Source organism: Micromys minutus, assembly GCF_963924665.1.
Source record: "Micromys minutus genome assembly, chromosome: X".
Lineage (NCBI taxonomy): Eukaryota > Metazoa > Chordata > Mammalia > Rodentia > Muridae > Micromys > Micromys minutus.
This window is the reverse complement of record NC_137970.1, coordinates 127,658,265-127,678,525: the sequence shown is the minus strand read 5'-3', so window position 1 is coordinate 127,678,525 and position 20,261 is coordinate 127,658,265. Positions and strand designations below refer to the sequence as shown.

The following is a 20,261-nucleotide window of genomic DNA, read 5'->3' as shown; positions in this document are numbered from 1 at the left end:
CCACCTGTTTGGTTATGCTTTCCTGTAGCTCTTTGAGTGTTTTTTGTTTGTTTGTTTGTTTGTTTGTTTGTTTGTTTTGTGTGTGTGTATGTGTTTCCTCTTTAAGGGCTTCTACTTGTTCATATGTGTTGTACTTGTTCTCCTGTAATTGTTTAAGTTATTCATGTACTTCTCAGGGGCCTCCATCATTGTCATTACATATGATTTTAAGTCCAAATCTTGTTTTTCAGGTGTGTTGGAAAATCCACTAATTGCTGTGGTGGGGGAATTGGGTTATGATGTTGCCAGTCTTGGTTTCCATTTCTCAGGTTATTTGTGCTTTCCTCTTGCCATCTTGTTGTCTGTGATGTTAGGTAATCTAGTTGTCTCTGACTGGAGCTTCTCTTTCCTGTGGGTCTGAGGACCCGTGGGCTCAGTAGGGCGATTACTCCTATGTGTCTAGCTCTTTGCAGAGTTCTGATGTCAGTGACTTGTCTCTGGGTTGGAACAGACATGTTCCAAGAGTGCACCACGCTAACTGTGCTTAGAAAGTTTTTGGGCGGACTCTCCCTTCATGGTCATTGGTGGTCTCACCCATGGGCTCTGGTGAGATAGTGCTTGTGAGACACTTCTGGAGGCTCAGCCATCTGCAGGGATACCCTGAGTCTTGATGAAGGTGACCAGGTTCTTTCTCTGGGCCAGAAGGGACCCTTGCCCAGAGAGCACCTCGCTACCTGCACCCCAACAGTTCCCAACAGTCCCTACTTGGATAGCTGGTGGTGGGGTATGGTGGGCTCATCATGGGCTTAAGTGGGAGAGTCCTTGTGAGGCTCTTATGGGTGTTCAGGCATCTGGGGCCAGACCCTGAATCCTGATGGCAGTGTCCAGGCTCTCTCTCTTTCTCTGGGCCAGAATCAATATTGTACTTTATTATTTCCTTAGTGTCATATAAACAAGTTATCTATGACTTTTTGTCTGTCATTTCTCCATTTTATAATGCAACTTGTTTCAAATGCTAGGGTAAGCACCTGTCTTGACAGTGAAAGTTCATTATTTTAATGGAGGCAATATTTAAAATAAAAGAGAGATCGTTACATGGAATCTAAAAACGTCAAACACATGTATTAGATAGGTTTCTCTAGAGTAACAGAACTTATAGAATCTATGTATATTGATATCAATATGTATATATATATATATATCAATATATACATATATATAATAGATTTATTATAATGACTTATATTTTGCAGTCCAGCTAATCCAACAAGGGCGGGCTGTGAACAGAAAAATTCAAGATTCTGGTAGTTTCTCAGTCAACAAGGTTGGATGTTTTGGCTTGTCTTCAGTACATGCTGGAATCCTGAAGAAGTAGGTTTTAATGCCAGTGAAAGAATAGAGATGTTAGCAAGGCATGGGCAAGCAGACAAAAACCAAAACCTTCCTTCTTCCGTGTCCTTACATAGTTTTCTGGCAAAAAGTGTGATCTAGATTAATAAGTTTCCCAGCCTCAAGATATAATATAAAGGTGTGTCTTTGCCTATCTCAGAAGATCTGGATCTTTTGCCACGTGTCTTCCTAACTCAAGACTCAGATTAGATGTGGAATTTTCTACTTCAAAGTAAGCAAAAAAAAAAAATCCCTTTCAGTTGTGTCCTCTATTTGTAGGTTTTAGTTCCAGATATAGTACTTGAAAACCAAGAATAGTAATAACATTACATAAAAACAGAGAGTGAATTAGTGGTTACAAAAGTCTGAGTAAGATATTTCACTGGCTTACTTTCTAGCTCATGCTTACCAATTTTTGTATACATCCTAGTACTACCTGCCCGAGGAATTATTGCCTACATTGGAATGGCCCTCCTACATCAATTAATAATCAAAACAATCCCTTCTAGGCATGTCCACTGTACTAGTTACAGTTCTCTAAAGGAACAGAGCATATCAAATGATTACATAAAAAAAGAATTTATTAAAATGGTTCAGGCTGTGGTCTAGCTAGTCCAACAATAGCTGTCTATCAAGTGAAGGTCCAAGGATCCAGTAAGGCTAGATGTCTCAGTTTGTCTTCAGTATACACCATAATCCCAAAGAATTAGGCTCTAATGCCAGTAACAGAATGGACTTGCCAAGGAGACTTCCTTTTTGCATGTCCCTTGTGTGAGCTGCCAGCAGAAGATGTGGCCCAAATTAAAGGTAGATTTTTCTCTTTCAAAGGAGCTATATTAAAAGTTTTCTTCCCACCTCAGAAGATATGGACTAAAAGCAGGTCTTTATACTTCAAATAATTTAATTAAGAAGTGTATTTAAGTTCCTCACAGGTGTATCCAGCCTCTATATCTTTAGTTAATTCCAGATGTAGTCAAGTTGACAACCAATAATAGCTATCACACCCACAAACCAACCTGATTTTGGCAATTCCCCAGTTGAGGCTTCCTTTGGATGACTATTGACTCTGTTGGGCTGATAGTTAAAGCTAAGGAAAACAATTGCTCTACAGTTAAGATGGTATACTTCTCTTTCAGAGGACCCGAGTCCTGGCACTCATATTGGGGAACTCACAACTGCCTGTAATTCTAGCTTAAATGAATCTGACATCTTTTAGGCAGCTGCACTCATGTACACGTCATACCACTGCCCCGATACACATACACATAATTTTATTTAAAAGAAATTATTTATTATATAAAGTACACTGTAGCTGTTTTCAGACACGCCAGAAGAGGGCATCAGATCTTATTACAGATGGTCGTGAACCACCATGAGGTTGCTGGGAATTGAACTCAGGACCTCTGGAAGAGTAATCAGCGCTCTTAACCACTGAGCCATCTCTCCAGCCCCACATAATTTTTTAGAAAATCTTTAAAAGTGATGCATTTTAAAATTTATTTTGTGTGTATGTGTATATAAGAAAAAGGAAAGAAAGAAAAATGGAGACACAAGAGAGACGGAGAATGAATGCATGCTGTCATAATTCCACAGTACATTTGTAGAGATCAAAAGAGCATTCTCTAAAGTTTGATTATTTTCTACTTGAGTCTATGTTGGAAACATGATGCCCCTTTGTTTTTAATAACTCATCATATATTTCATTTGAATAAAGATAAGTGTTGTTTTAAAGAACCACTGTCATGAAATTCTTGGACACTTTACATTGATACATTTTGGTAATGGTACCTATATTTTAGTTATGTCTGACACTGCATTTTCTCCATATGGTACCAAAATTTTGTTCAAGTATTTAGTATTTTGATTCCTTAAATCTGGAGCATTATCCTATGATAACATTGACCATTTATTTTGGGTTCATCTATATAAATTACTCTTTTTGTCATTGCAAATAACATTTTTAGTAAAATGTTTCAAGATCCTACAAGCATCTTGTTCCTCATCAAATTCCTCAACCATATAAATCCAAATCTTTTCTTACATGATGTTATATGTCTTTCCTCACTTTCAGATTGGAGTTAGGTAATTAAATATTAATGCTATACCTGATTGCTAACTGTTCTCTGTGATAAGTATGATAATTTCTAATTGTATCCTAACAATCATATCCAAAATAACAAATTCAGGATACAACAAAACCTCTTGTTCTTTATTGCTTTTGTAGGCATCAATGGATATGTTTTTGATAGCTTGGAGTTGACAGTTTGTCTGCATGAGGTGGCCTACTGGTACATTCTCAGTGTTGGAGCACAGACAGACTTCTTATCTATCTTCTTCTCTGGATATACTTTCAAACACAAAATGGTCTACGAAGATACACTTACCCTGTTCCCATTCTCAGGAGAAACTGTCTTTATGTCGATGGAAAACCCAGGTTAGTTATTTATATTATCCTTTCACTAACAACTGTGATTGTTTCATTGTTCTTTTGCCTGCTCCCATATATTTAGGCAAGTTATTTTGATATGTATCGGATATATGGATTTGGTAATTGTAAAGTATTTTTAATGAAGAACAAAGAGCTCAGAACTTGATTGTGATACAGACAACAAAGACATAAACACATAAACTTATAAAATAATTCTTTTCAGTTTGATTAGTATGTTTGTATATAATGCTTTCATATATACCTTTGTATATAATCCTTAGGTATAATATATTACTTTCACAGGTACATATTTCATTTATTCTTGTAAAATATTTATTAAGAATATTCTATATGCCAGACATTGTAGACAGTGGTAATATAAAAATAACAGTACCAACTCAGTACTGTGGTTCAGTGCTATAGTGCTTGGCTAGCATATATAAATTCCTGGATATAGTTCTCAACACTGAAAAACAAATAAGCTCCCTGCAGCTCAGGCTGAGCTGGCTCCACCCTCCCCAGTCTCTCATGAATATTGAGCTGGTGGGTGGCGGGGAGGCTGTTGTATTTCCTGAGCTCCATTGCAGAAGCCTAGGCTCACCATATTGTGTGGCGGTGGTTGGTTCTTGAGTCTCTCTCTGGCCGCTGCCAGTGCAGCTCCAGGCTGGGGCAGTAGCCGAAATGTCTCAGGCTGTGCAGACAAATGGAACTCAACCATTAAGCAAAAACATGGGAACTCAGTTTGTACGAATTACAACGAACACCTCAGGAGGCAATAACAGATGGCTTGGAAATTGTGGTTTCACCTAGAAGTCTACACAGTGAATTAATGTGCCCAATTTGTTTGGATGTGTTGAATAATACCATGACTACAAAGGAGTATTTACATCGGTTTTGTGCAGACTGCATTATCACAGCCCTCAGAAGTGGCAACAAAGAATGCCCTACCTGTCGGGAAAAAAAAATAGTTTCTAAAATATCACTAAGGCCGGACCCAAATTTGATGCACTCATCACCAAGATTTATCCAAGTCGTGATGAGTATGAAGCTCATCAAGAGAGGCGAGGATCAACAAACACAACAATCAGCAGGCTCTTAGCCACAGCAGTGAGGAGGGGCTGAAGATATAGGCCATGAACAGATTACATCGAGGCAAAAAGCAACAGATTGAAAATGGCAGCGGAGCAGAGGACAACGGCAACAGTTCCCATTGCAGCAATGCGTCCACATACAGGAACCAGGAGGCCGGCCCAAGTAACAAACATACCAAAACATCCGATGACTCTGGGGTTGAGCTTGATAACAACAGTGCAGCGGTGGCCATCGATCCAGCGATGGATGGCGCCAGTGAGATTGAGTTGGTGTTCAGACCTCACCCGACACTTATGGAAAAGGACGACAGCGCACAGACAAGATACAAAAAGACCTCAGGCAATGTCACTGTTGATCACTTATCCAAATATCTGGCTGTGAGGTTAGCTTTAGAAGAGCTTTGAAGCAAAGGAGAACCAAACCAGACGAACCTGGACACAGCCAGTGAGAAACAGTACACTATCTACATAGCCATGGCCAGCAGCCAGTTCACGGTTTTAAATGGCTCCTTCTCTTTGGAATTGGTCAGTGCGAAGTACTGGAAAACGAACAAAGACATGGAACTCTATTATTCACCCACCAAAGAACACAAATGAGCTATTAAAAATCGATCTGAGACTGAACTTTTTATAGTCTATTACTTTAATATTAAAGATGTACCATCATTACTTTTACAGACAGATCCGGGATATGTTCATTTTTCTTTCTGAGCCAGACTTGTTTACACTATTAGATTAATGTCTCTTTAATTTAAAGAAAGTACTTCTTGGAAGGGACTCTAGTACTGCAGCACTCCCCACCCTCTCCCTTAGTAGTATGTCTAAGTTATATGCTTATAGAAAATGTGGTCTCTTTGGGGAGGACCTTTGACCTAGGAGTTTTTTGTAGTTCTGTATTCTTTATTTTTTTCCTTCCAGTTTTTGATCTTTTGAGACAGAGTCTCAGTGAGTATAACGCCAGCTAGCCTAGAACTCGCTGAGTTGAGCGGGCTGACCTTCACTTTGGAATAATACTTCTGCCCAAGTACTGGGACTCTGTCTGGCTTAAGATTCAGTTGGCCATCAGCCATCTTTCCCCCCTTTCAAAAGGTTTAAGCTTAAAGGTTAGACAATATGTATTCTGACTTTTTTCCCTTGGAGTCTTGTATATTTATAGTTTTTTATAAAAAATGTAGTATCTGCATGAAGACCAAGGCTCAAATTTACTGTGCTTAAAACAATTCTCATAGGATTATTATTTTCATGGTATTTTCTTACATAATATCTCATTTAAAAGGAGGTTGTTTATGAACTTGGTGTCCATTGTCACGCAATGCTTTGTTTTTGTCCTGGGTTTTCACTGTAAGTTCAGAGTCTCTGGTCATGGGGAAGAGACAGACAGTTCTTTGAGAACATGGTTCATTTACAGAGTTTATGGAAGAGAAGTTTAAGTTGGTGAAAATCTGTGTATTCCTCTGTACATTTGAGAGTTCTGTATTTTACTGTTCCTTTAGTATATATGTTTGATGCTTTTCTCTATTAAAGTACAAGAGATTGTAGAGACATTTTGAATGTTAGCCTTGATGAAAAGTACAAGATCTGTTCAAAGCTTCCCTCACTTCTTTTCTTATTAATTCAAGAATAACAAGAGTTAAAGATGGAAAAGAAAGGCTTTGTTTGAAGAGTTCTTTGCATCTTGAGTTGCCATATGTTTATAAATTCCCTGCTCTGCTAACTGCACTCTGCAGAAGCAGGCTAATGGGTGTGAACATTGCTTTGACATGCAATGGACAATTCTGTAGAATGTCAGCCAGTTGGGTAGTCATTCAAGTATTCTTCGTTTTATACTGAGAAAGTATTGACAGTCTGGGAACCACAAGACTTCCTGCCGACCAGTCAGACTTAACGTCTTAGATTTCATTTCTGTCCTGATGTGTCTCCAAGTTTATATTCTCACAGTATTTACAAAGATGTGTTTGCATTGAAAATATAAGCCAGAAGGGTTTTGATAGAAAGGAGAGACTTCCAGTACCATTGTAACTAAAATGTCAGTTATTTTAACTATTTCTCTGTTCATTTAGACAGATTGGAGCTAGCTTGATGCTTTAATCTTGAGCCAACCATGAAAACTTAAAGGCTTACTCAATTTTTAAACATTTTATTGAAAATATTTGAAATCTGTTTTTACAACTTTTTTGGTAATCTGTGCCATAGGATTTGAAAACCACCAAAAATTATACAAACTTTTATATCCAGTTCCTTTTCTGGGGTAATGTTAAGTTGTATAGATTATTAATGCATGCTTCCTGAATATAGCTCTTGTTTTGTGATGTGATTGCTTATATTTTATTGGTAATTAATATTAAATTAGTAGTTTTATTAAATAATTAAATTCTTGTAGTCATTAATTGAAATTTTATCTAAACAGAAAGTTATTTGTGACTATAAGATTTATGCTTAGAGAATGTGTTTTTATCTGTCTGTGGAAGCACATAAACTGTTTGCATCATTTAAAAAAGAAAAGAAAAAGAAAAGCCTCAAACTAACCTTTACAGTAAAAATAAACAAACAAACAAAGCCTTTATTTAACATGAGTCAAAACTTTAATTCTGTTTGTTAAATGGTACCAATGGGTCTATTTTTACTAATAATTTATTTTTTCCTCTTTTTTTTATTGGATATTCTCTGTATTTACACATCAGTTGTTGTCCTCTTTCCACCAATCCCATCCCTATTCTCTCTACCATTGCCTCCATGAAGGTGCTCCCTCTCCCAACCACCCTCTCCGACCTCAGTGCCTTGGCATTCCCCTACACTGGGAAAATGAGCCTTCACTGGACCAAAGTCCTCTCCTCCCATTGATGCCAGAGAATGCTATTCTCTGCTGCATATGCATCTGGGGCCATGTGTCCCTCCATGTGAACTCATTGTGTGGTGTTTTAGTCCCTGGAAGCTGTGGTGGGTTTGGTTAGTTAATAATTTTGTTCTTCCTGTGGGGTTGTGGACCCTTTCAGCTCCTTGAATCCTTTCTCTAGCTCCTTCATTGGGGACCCCGTATTCAGTCAAATGGTTAGCTACAAGCATCCTCTTCTGTATCAGTATGGTTCTGGCAGAGCCTCTGAGGAGGCATCCATATCAGATTCCTGCCAGTACTTTTAATGTCATAGTGTCTTCTCACAGCAATGGAAACCCTAAGACAGAATTCCTGTCTCAAAAACAAAACAACAACAAAAAGAACAAAACAACCAAACAAAAATTATATACTTTTCACCAGGGAAATAGATCAACTACTAAAGAACTTGTCACATAGATCACCAGAAAGAGCCCATGGAAAAAGCCAGGCAGAGTAATATATGTCAATAATCCTTGAGTACTACAGGAAGGTGGGAATCCAAGACAGGAGAATCTTCAGAAGCTTTTAGATCATCTATCCTGACATATGAAAGAATTGGGTGACTGCACAGACTGGCAAGGATGTAAAGAAAGAGGAACACTCCTCCAATGTTGGTGGGATTGCCGGCTGGTTCAACCACTCCTGAAATCAGTCTGGAGGTTCTTCAGAAAAATTGGACATAGTGCTACCTGAGGACCCAGCTGTACCACTCCTGGGCATATTCCCAAAAAGTGCTCAACATATAACAAGGACATATGCTCCATCATGTTCATAGCATCTTTATTTATAATAACCAGAAGCTGGAAAGAACCCAATGTCCTTCAACAAAGGAATGGATACTGAAAATGTGGCACATTTACACAATGGAGTACTACTCAGCTATTAAAAACAATGACTTAATCAAATTTGCAGTCAAATGGATATAACTAGAGAATATCATCCTGTGTGAGGTATGTACTCACTGATAAGTGGATATTAGCCCAAAAGCTTAGAATAGCCAAGATACAATTCACAGACCACATGAAGCTCAAGAAGAAGGAAGTACAAAATGTGGATGTTTCAGTCCTACTTAGAAGGGGAAACAAAATACTCAGAGGAGGTAGAGGGTGGGAGGGACTTGGGAGGATAAGAGGAAAGGGGGCAGGATCAGTTATTAGAGGAGATAGAGATGATATACAGAGGGTCAGGAATTTGGACAGAGGTGTATAGCAATGGGGGTGGGGAATAGGAGGTAGCCTCCAGCAAGTCCCAGATACTAGGAAAGCAAGAGAATCTCAGGGCATAATAGGGGTGAGACTAGCTGAAATACCCAACAAAGAGGAGAGAATACCCGTAGAGAAAATATCCAGACGTTAAGCAAGGCATCCAGGTGGGGGATGGTGCCACCCACCCTTCTCAAAATTTGAACTCAGAATTGCTCCTATCTAAAAGAAATACAGGGACAGAAAGAGTGGACCTGAGACTGAGGGCAAGACCATTCAGAGACTGCCTCAGCTGGGGATCCATCCCATATACAACCACCAAATTCAGTCACTGTTACTGATGACAAAAATTGCTTGCTGACAGGAACCTGATATGGATGTTTCCTGAGAGGCTTTCCCAGAGCCTTACTGATATAGATGAGGAGGCTTGCAGATAACCATCAAACTGAGCACGGGGAACCCAATAGAGGAGTTAGAGAAAGGATTGAAGGAGCCGAAGGGGTTTGCAACCTCATTAGAAGAACAATATCAACTAACCAGACACCCCCTAATTCCCAGGGACTAACCCTCCAACCAAAGAGTACATATGGCAGAACCCATGGCTCTAGCATATGTAGCTGAGGATGGCATTGTCTGACATCAAAAGGAGAAACCCTTGGTCTGTAAAGGCTTGTTTCCCCAGTGTAGGGGAATGCCAGTTTGTTGACATGGGAGTGGAAGGGGGAGCATCCTCACAGAAGCAGCAGGGGCGGGGATGATGGGAGAGGGGAGAACCAGGAAAGGGGATAACATTTGAAATGTAAATATATAAAATATCTAATTAAAAAAAAGGCAAACAGGAAGACCCTATCTCAAACAAGGTGAGAAGCAAGGCATGTATTTACATCAAAGGTTATCCTCTGACCTAAAAACATACAGAATGGCATGCATATGCACACAGACTTACACCATACAGTGTAAGCATAATGTTATTATATATGAATGTTTTTAATTCTCAACTGGTTCTTTCTATCCTTATGCTGAATTGTCAGTTTGGTACTTTTCTCTACCTCAGGACTAAAACCTTGTTCGTGGTTTCTATATCTGATCAGCACTCCATTCTTTTATTGGTAAAAGCTCTATAACCCCTTCTTTGAGAATATCTACATTAGAAGTAGATACATAAATGTTACACCATTGAACATTCTAAATATTTTTATTATGTCCATTACTTTACCGTATGTATGTTTGTATATGGGCTCATATGCTATAGCAAAAATGTAGGACAACTGCAAGACTCATTTCTTTCCTTCTACTATGTGGATTCTAAGGATTGCATTGAGGTCATTAGGCAATTTTACCCACTGAGCTCCCTTCAGTGGCCCTCAATCTTCCTTTCTTGTGATCAGCAAAATGCATAACACAGCAGCAATGTAATAATGGCTTTTACCTAACATTGATGAAAGTATGTTGAGGCTTTGACCAAATAACCTATGACATAATAGACTTGACTACCATTTCTTCATTTTTATCGAAGTAGGAGAGAACCTCCAATACAAAAATTACTTAGAACCTGGGTTATGAGTAACCAGTTTTATTTTTTCTTATTTTCAGGTCTATGGGTCTTAGGGTGTCATAATTCAGACTTTCGGAAGAGAGGTATGACAGCCTTGCTGAAAGTTTCTAGTTGTGACAAGAGCACTAGTGATTATTATGAAGAAATATATGAAGATAGTCCAACACAGTTGGTGAATGACAACAGTGTTATTGAACCCAGAAGCTTCTTCCAGAATTCAAATCATCCTAATATTAGGAAGGAGAAATTCAATGATACCACGATTCCAAAGAATGATATAGAGAAGATTAAGCCTCAGTTTGGCGAGAGAGCAGAGTTGCTTAAAGTACAAAGTGTCTCGTCTAGTGACATATTGATGCTCTTGGGACAGAGTCATCCTACTCCACATGGCTTATTTTTATCAGATGGCCAAGAAGCCATCTATAAGGGTATTCATGATGATCATTCACTTGATGCAATAGACAGCAATGAAAGCCCATCTAAAGTGGCCCAGCTCAGGGTAGAACCCTATCACAGTGAGAAAATAGTATTTACTCCTCAGGCAGGCCTCCAGTTAAGATCAAATAAAAGTGTGGAGACAACTATAGAAGCAAAGTGGAAGAAACTTGATTTGCAAGTTTCTACGTTGCCAAGTAATCTAATGACCACAATTCTGTCAGAAAATTTGCCAGTAACTTTTAAAAAGATGGGTTCTTCAGGATTTCCAGATATGCCAATTCAGTTTAGTACTAAATTAAGTACTACTGCACTTGGTACAAAAACGTATCCCCTTGTTAGGTATCATATACCTTTAAGCATTAGTGGAGAAAATAATGATTCCAGCTTATTGGATTCAACTTTAATGTATAGTCAAGAAAGTCCACCAGGAGATAATATATCATCAGTGGAGAATAATAGGTTACTCAAAGAAAAGAGGTTTCATGGAATTGCTTCATTGGCTAAAGATAATACTTTATTCAAAGACAATTTTTCCTTAATAAAAATGAAAAATACATATAACCATTCAACAACTAATGAACAAACACACACTGACAGCCCAACATCAATTGAGAAAAATACAGCAGATTTGCAAGATGGCATATTAAAAATCAATAGTGAGAATCAAGAAGTAACATCTTTGATTAATGATGGAACACTTTTAGGCAAAAATACTATGTATTCAAGAATAAATCATATACTAAATAGAACTACGTCAACAAAAAATAAAGACATATTTCATAAAAAAGATGAAGATCATGTTCCACAAGATGCAGAAAATACATTTATGCCATTTTTGAAGATGCTATTCTTTTCAGAATCTGCAAATTGGTTTAATAAGACAAATGGAAATAACTCCTTGAACTCTAAGCTAGAACCTAGTCCAAATCAATTAGTATATTTAATGTGTAAAAAGTCTGTGAAAAATCAAAGTTCCTTTTCTGAGAAAAATAAAGTGATAACAGAACAGGATGGATTCACAACAAACACAGTACTCAAAAACATGTTTTTTTCAAGTAATATGAGTATATTTCTTACAACTTTGGCTAAGCTACAAGAAAATGGTGGGCACAATCAAGAAAAAAATATTCAGAAAGAGATAGAGAAGGAAGCACCAATTGAAGAAAAAGTAGTTTTGCCCCAGGTGCACATAGCAACTGGCTCTAAAAATTTCCTAAAAGATATGTTTTTACTAGGCACTAGGCAAAATATAAGTTTACATGAAGAGACATATGCACCCATATTTCAGAATATCACATCAATAAACAACTCAACAAATTCAGTCCAGGTTTACATGGTGCATTTTTTTAAAAGAAGGAAGGACAAGGAAACAAATTCAGAAGGCTTGGTAAATAAAACCAAAAAAATGGTAAAAAACTGTTTACCATGCCAGAAGAATATTATTACTCAACGTAGTAAACGGGCTTTGGGACAATTCAGATGGTCAACTCAGTGGCTTCAAACAATGAACTATTCGACACAGAGTATCATTAAACAGATAGACCACAGCAAGGAAAGAAAAAAGTTCATTATTCAATTTCCCTCATCAGATTCTTCTGTGATGAAAAGCACCACAGAGACAAATAGTTCTGACTCACACATTGTAAAACCACCAGCATTTCCACCAACAGATCTCAAAAGGATCCCATTTCAAGACAATTTTTCTCATGTTCAGGCATCATCCTACATTTATGACTTTAGCACAAAAAGTTCTAAAATTCAAGTAAGCAGCCATATGTTTAAAAAAAACAAAATTAACAACCCTCATTTAGCCATTCTACCAAGGAAGATGTTCATAGATAAAGGGAAATTTACTTCCCCAGGGAAAAGTAACACAAACTCAGTCATATATAAGAAACTTAAAAACATTTTCTTGAAACCAATCTTGCCTGAAGAAGTTGGCAAAGTTGAATTGCTTCCTCAAATTTCCATTCAAGAAGAAGAACTTTTACCTACAGAAACTAGCCATGAATCTCCTGGACACATGAATCTGATGAAAGAGGTCTTTTTTCAGAAAATACAGGGGCCTCTTAAATGGAATAAATCAAAGAGGCATGGGAAAAGCATAAAAAGTAAAACAGAGAGCTCTGAAAAGACTCCTTCTAAACTACTAAATCATCATGCTTGGAATTATCATTATGCTGCACAGATACCAAAAGATAAGTGGAAATCCAAAGATAAGTCACCAGAAATCATATCAGTTAACCAAGAAGAAACCATTTTGTCTCTGAGCCATTATGAAAACAACCATTCAGTAGGGGCAAACGAGAAACGAAATTGGCCCCAAAGAGAAGACACTTGGGTAAAGCAAGGTCAGACTCGAATATGCTCTCAAAACCCACCAGTCTTGAAACGACATCAAAGGGAACTTAGTGCTCTGCAATCAGAACAGGAAGCAACTGACTATGATGATTCCATCACTATTGAAACAAATGAAGATTTTGACATTTATGGTGAGGACATAAAGCAGGATCCCCGCAGCTTTCAACAGAAAACAAGGCACTATTTTATTGCAGCTGTGGAACGGCTCTGGGACTATGGAATGAGTACATCTCCTCATGCTCTACGAAATAGGTTTGTATTACTGGTTATTATCATTTTTCATTAAATTTATACCCTTTACAACCCAGTATCAGCCCTTCCACTACTCCCAGTATCCCATCACACAATTCCTTTCCTCCATGTCCCTCTCCCTTCTCTTTTGAGAAGGTGAAGCCCTCCTCTGGGTGTCAAAAGCCACATTTGCCCCAGCCCAACCCTCATTTTTGCACATCAGGTCACTGTAAGACTAGGCACATCATCTTCTACTAAGGCCAGACAAGGCTGTCCATTTGGACATGCAGGAAATACAGGCAGGCAGGCAACAGACCTAAGGATCGGCCCTGCCCCAGTAGTCTGAGGGACCCACATGAAGACCAAACTGCTCATCAGCTACATATGTGCAAAGGGCCTAGGTCCAACCTGGTCACTCTTTGCTTGGTAATCAGTCTCTGGAAGCTCCTAAGGGTCCAGGTTCGTTGACTGTTGGTTTTCCTGTGGAGTCCCTGTTCTTTTCAGGTTCCTTAGTCTTTCTCCCAACCCTAAGACTTCTCAAGCTCTATCTAATGCTTGGGTATGAGTTTCTGAATCTGTTTCCATTGACTGTTGGGTAGAGTCACTCAGAGGACAGTTACACTTTGTTCCTGTCTGCAAGCATAACAGAATTGCAGTAGTGTCAGGGATTGGTTCTTGCCCATATAATATGTTTCAATTTGGGCCAGTCACTGGTTGGCCATTTCCTCAGTCTCTGCTCTTTGTCCCTGCACATCATGTAGGCAGAACACATTTTGGGTCAAAGGTTTTGTGTGTGGGTTGCTGTCCTTATCCTTCCACTAGGAGTCCTGCCTGGCTACAGAAAGTGGCCATTTTAGGATTCATATCCCCCACTGCTAGGATTCTCAACTACTCACCTTCTTAGACCCTCTGGGGCCTCTCCCCATCCCAGGTATCTGGCACATCCTAAAGGTTGCCCCCTCTCATCAACATCTTCCTTTTATCTCTCCTGCTCTCTCTACATATGATCTCCAATATCTATTTTGTTTTCCCCTTCTAAGAAAAATTCAAACATCCTCCATTGTGCCCTCCTTGTTATTTGGCTTCTTCAGGTCTGTGCTTCATGGCCAATATCCACTTATAAGTGAATACATCCCATACATCTCATACATGTTCTTTTGAGTAAGTGTTACCTCACTCAGGATGATATTTTTTAATTCCATCCATTTGCTTGCAAAATTCATGATGTCCTAATTTTTAATAGCTGAATAATATTACATTGTGTAATTAAATCACATGTAAATATAAATTTTTATATCCATTATTCTGTTGTGGAACATCTGGTTCTTTCCATTTTCTGACTATTACAAATAAATTGGTATGAACATAGTTGAGCAAGTGTCCTTGTGGAATGGGGGTACATCTTTTGGATATATGCTCAGGAGTGGTATAACTGGGGCTTGAGGTAGAACTATTCCCAATCTTCTGATAAACCACCAAATTGATTTCCAGAGTGGTTGTACAAATTTGCACTCCCACCAGCAATGGAGGAGTGTTCCTCTTTCTCCACATACTTGCCAGCATGTGCTATCACTTGAGTTTATGATTTTAGCCATTTTGATTACTTTTGGTTGAAAGTCTGTTTTATTACAGATTATAATGGCTACTCCAGCTTGTTTCTTGGGTCCATTTGCTTGAAAAACCTTTTCCAGACCTTTATACTGAGATAATGACTATCTGTGTTGCTGAGATGTGTTTCTTGTGTACAACAGAATGATAGATTCTATTTATGCATCCACTCTGTTTGAGCCTGTGTCTTTTTGGTGGGGAATTGTGTCCATTGATGTTAAGAGGTATTATTGAGCAGTAATTGTTACTTCCGGTTATTTTGATGGTGGTGGTGGTTGAGTGAGTGAGTGAGTGAGTGTGTGTGTGTGTGTGTGTGTGTGTGTGTGTGTATGTGTGTGTGTTTCTCTTCTATTTGCTTTATGGCGTGAAATTATTTCTTGTGTTTTCTTGGTTATCATTGAGTTGGAGTTTTCCTTGTAATATCCTGTGTAGGGCTGGGCTAGTGGAGAGAAATTGTTTGAACTTGGTGTTTCATAGAATATCTTGTTACTCCATCTGTGATTGAAAGGTTTTTTTTTATTTTAAGATTTATTTATTTTATGTGTATATAAGTATACTGTCGCTGTCTTCAGACACACCAGAAGAGGGCATCAGACCCCATTACAGATGGTTGTGAGCCACCATGTGGTTTCTGGGAATTGAACGCAGGACCTCTGGAAGAGCACCCAATGATCTTAACCTCTGAATCATCTCTCCAGCCTCCGATTTAAAGTTTTGCTAGGTATAGTAGTCTGGGCTGACATCTGTGGTCTCTTAGGATCTGAAAGACCTCTACCAAGGCCCTTTTTAGCATTTAGAATCTCAGATGAAAAATTGGGTGTAATTCTTATAGGTCTGTCTTTATATGTTACTTGGCCCTTTTCCCTTGCTGCTTTTAAAATTCTTTGGTCTGTATGTTTAGTGTTTTGATTATTATGTGGCAAAAGTATTTTCTTTTCTGGTCTAATCTATTTGGTACTCTGCAAGCTTCGTGTGTGTGTGTGTGTGTGTGTGTGTGTGTGTGTGTGTGTGTGTGTGTGTGTGTGTGTGGTTTAGGGAAATTTTCTTCTATGGTTTTGTTGAAGATGTTTTCTGGGCCCTTTAGCTGGGAATCTTTTTCTTCTTCTATTTTTATTCTTAGGTTTGGTCTTTTCATGGTGTCCCAAATTTTCTAGGTTGTGTTAGAAACATTTTAGCTTTACATTTTTCTTTGACTGATTAATTAATTTTTTCTAACATATCTTCTATACCTTAGATTCTGTCTTCCCTCTCTTGTATTTTATCAGTAATGCTTGTGTATGTAGTTCCTTTTCTTTTTTCTAGGTTTTCCACCTCCAGGATTGCCTCAGTTTGTCTTATCTATATTGCTTCTATTTCCATTTTCAGGTCTTGAACAGTTTTATTCATGTCCTTCCTGTTTGATTGCACTTTCCCTTATTTCTTTATATTTATTTGCTTCCTCTTTAAGGGCTTCTACCTGTCTCAATATATTTTCCTTTTCTTTAAGGGATCTATTCATTTCCTCTTTAAAGGCTTCTAGTGTCTTTATAAGATTGTTTTTAGTATCATCTTTTTGTGCTTAGGCTGGGTTAGAATATCCATGGCTTGCTGTAGCAGGATAGCTCTGCACTGATAGTGCCATATTGGCCCTTGTTGATTATGTTCTTATGCTGTACTTTATCCATCTTGTTGTTCCTGATGTTGGATGAATGTTTCTGGTGTCAACAGGACTCCTTGGGGAGGCAGGCAGAGTCTTGATTCTGACAGTGGATCTCAGGGAGCAGCAAGGTACTCACTTCTGCTTGCTGTGCTCCAGATTGATTCTTGGCTAACTATACTCCAGGTGGACCTGCCAAACATGGGATTGTCTGGGGAGGGGTTTAAGATGGATGCTCCTGGGGCCTTCACAAGGTTCTTCAGGAAGGCAGGGAGAGCCATGGGCCAGAAGATAGAGGCCAAGAAACAGCACATAGCTTACCTCTGCCTGCTGTGCCTCAGATGGACCCCAGTGGATAGGGCTGTTTTCTAAAATATGGGCAATTCAAAAGAAAAATGCATGGTTTGATTTTAGGAGAGCCAAAGTACATTGAGATAGGTTAGAGAAATCAAATTTAGGGGAAAGACATTAGAAGAATCAGTCTACAAATATAATGGTGTACCTACTAGTTGATAGATTCTGTTTCAGGCACTTGAATATAATATAGAAGGAGCTTACCTTTTCTTAGTACAATAGATAACAACTAATTAAAAAAGTTAATGGAGGATTAGGAAGATGGTTTAGTCAATTAAGTCCTTAATGTGAGAATATAAGAATCTGACTTCAGCAGAGGACTCAAGTTAAGTTTCCAGTACCCATAACTCCAGCTCCCAGAGATCTGTTAAATTCTCCTGGCCTCTGTGAACACACACCTTCATATGCATGCACACATGGACACACATGCACACATACACAATTCTCAAAATAAAAAAATATAAGTCTTAAAAAACAATGTAGTGGGGGATGTTTAAGAGCACTGGCTGTTCTTCCAGATGTTCTGAGTTCAATTCCCAACAATCACATGGTGGCTCACAATCATATGTAGTGGGATATGATGCCCTCTTCTGGCCTACAGGCATACATGCAGGCAGGATGCTGCATACATAATAAATGAATCTTTAAAAAAATAATGTCATAGCACTTGTGCTGGAAAGGCAGAAATAATCAGACATGTGTCTTAGAAGGGGGTGTCACTGGTCAACCAGTCTGGCCTAATTGGTAAGATCCATGTTCAGTGAGAAACACCTATCTTTAAAACCAAGGTGGATGGCTCCTGAGAAATGACATCCAAGGTTCATCCCTGACATTCACAAATACACACATATAGACACATATATAAAAATTAAAATAAGATCATTTCAAGGGTGCTATTGAGAAAATATAGAATGACTGTAAGTCACTTCAGCTGTGATAGTTTAAAAAAATCCCTTTTGAGGAATTGAGACCTAAATGATAATGAGGCAAGGTGATGGAGCTCAAAAAAGACAAGAGAAAAATTACAGAGACTATAAGAATGGGGCATATTTAGAACTTTGAGGTATAGAAACAGGTATTACTAAAGTATAATTATAAAAGTTCAAGGGTATTGAGATGGCAAATTATAAAAGTTTGCAGGGTATTGAGGTGGCAGAATTGGGCAGCTGATGCACAGTGTAGCTTCCAATCATGTTATTATTAATGTCCAGTCCTTCATTTCATTTATTTAAACCCCAAATGTAAGGTTATTGCTTATCTCTCCTTTCCCCTTCCCAAACACATCTATTCCATCAGATGATCTTGTTGGTTATAGTATGTTTTTACAAAAAAAGTTTGAAATGGACTAAATATTAGCACAAGATGATAATATAATGAAATGGGAAGACAAGAATGACTAGGGATAAAATCAGATTACAAAACACTATATAATAATAAAATTATAGATTGGCTGAGACTTGGAAATGACTCATGGAAGTGTACTAAGTTCTCCCTACCCTATTTGCATGCTGAACTTTTTACTGTCTCCGTTTCTCCTTGAGCTGATTCAGATGAGCTATTATATAACCTTAAGAATAAAGTAGACTTGCCTTTATAGATGAATAAAAATCTTCAGTCAATCTGAATGGAAGTTTACATAATGAAGTAATATCAGAAATTTTTTAAATGACTCAAATGAGCTGACTTCTCACATCATAGTACATGAAAATGCTTCCATCAAAGTCAATAAGGAGAAATTCTGTCTCAGCAAGCACTTGAAGCAAAGACATTAAATAAAGCCATAAACTTCTAAGAAGGAAGAAAACAGAATGTATTAATCTCAAGGTTGGGAAATAAAAGTGATTAATTCAAGACACAAGAAGGATTAATATAAAATCCATTTCGCTGCTTTAAAATTTATGAACTGTGAGCTGAGGAGTTGGCTCAGCATTTAAGAGAACTTACTGCCTTTGAAGAGGATCTAAATTTGGTTCCCAGAACCCAAATGGCAGTTCACAACCACCTGTGATTCAAGTTCCAAGAATTCTGACACCTTCTCCTGGTCGCTGTGGACACTGATATGCATGTGGCATACACACACAGACATACATGCACCCAAGTGAAAAGAAATATTTAAACATAATTAAAGTCAATAAAATTATGAACTTGATGTACCTAAAAGTATGCTAAAGAGAATGGAAAATGTTAGCTATAGAATGGAAGAATATACCACTTTATTGATCATGAAATTGTAAAATAAAATCACAGTGAAACATTACTGTGCACCATAAATATCCAGAAGTATAAAAAAGATAGTGAAGTATTTGTGAGGATTTAGAGCAAATAGAACTCCGACATGTTACTGTTAAAAATGGAATATATAGAGCTGATTTAGGAAGCAGTGTACCAGTATCTACAAAGCCTAAAATGTTTCAAGCAATTTAATTCCTGCATATGTGACCAAAACAAATACATGTATTTGTTCACCAAAGACAATATCCCTAAAGGTTCGTATCAGGACTATTTCCAAGTCCCAAATGTAAAACTAACTCATATGTATATGAGTATATTAATATACTATATGGAGTATAATAATCTAATAGAGTACAATACATCAGCAAGTAACAGAATACATAATAATATACATAATTCTATAATTAGAATTTAGATGGATGTTTCAACTGTAATGCTTAGTGGAAGAAAAAACCAAAATTATGTATACTGTTGCCCCTTACATACTTAAAATAAGAACAAAACTGGACTAATTTTTTATGAATTAGTAGTTAGAAGAAGTGTAAACTTATGAAAAAGCAGAGAAATAAGATTATTATAAGCATCAGAAGAGTGGTTACCTTTAGTGGAGAGATAGCAAGGTGTGAATAGAAAGCTATATATAGTTTTCTGAGAGATGTCTGCATTTCTGAATGAAAGATGTGTATGTTTCAGTTCAGAAATTTAAAACGATATTTTTAAAAATTTAAAAGAGACCTAAGGAATAGAAACCAGGCTCTCTTATATTTAAGAGTATGTTCTTAAGGTCTATATTTATTCAACATTCACCAATAAGCATTTTAAAGATTTATTCATTTAATGGGCATGAGTTTTCTATCTGCATATTCACCAGCATGACAGAAGAAG

The 20,261-nt window shown here is 37.7% G+C and overlaps 1 protein-coding gene and 1 pseudogene across 4 annotated transcripts in view; both read left to right on the top strand.

The window, feature by feature from the left end:
• Nucleotides 1-20,261, top strand: part of F8 (coagulation factor VIII) — a gene marked incomplete at both ends in the record, with an annotated part of 191,009 nt that overhangs the window by 84,925 nt on the left and 85,823 nt on the right. For 2 of the 3 annotated variants that reach the window (XM_080909833.1, XM_080909832.1), the window contains one exon: nt 10,555-13,567. In XM_080909833.1, coding sequence (XP_080765959.1) covers nt 10,555-13,567 — 3,013 coding nt within the window. Of the gene's footprint in view, nt 1-3,592; nt 3,803-10,554; nt 13,568-20,261 lie in introns of all 3 variants that reach the window. The other variant, XM_080909831.1, reaches the window with a different exon arrangement.
• Nucleotides 4,478-5,484, top strand: LOC308415634 (E3 ubiquitin-protein ligase RING2-like; annotated as a pseudogene). Its single transcript has one exon. The product of its transcript is annotated as an E3 ubiquitin-protein ligase RING2-like (transcript).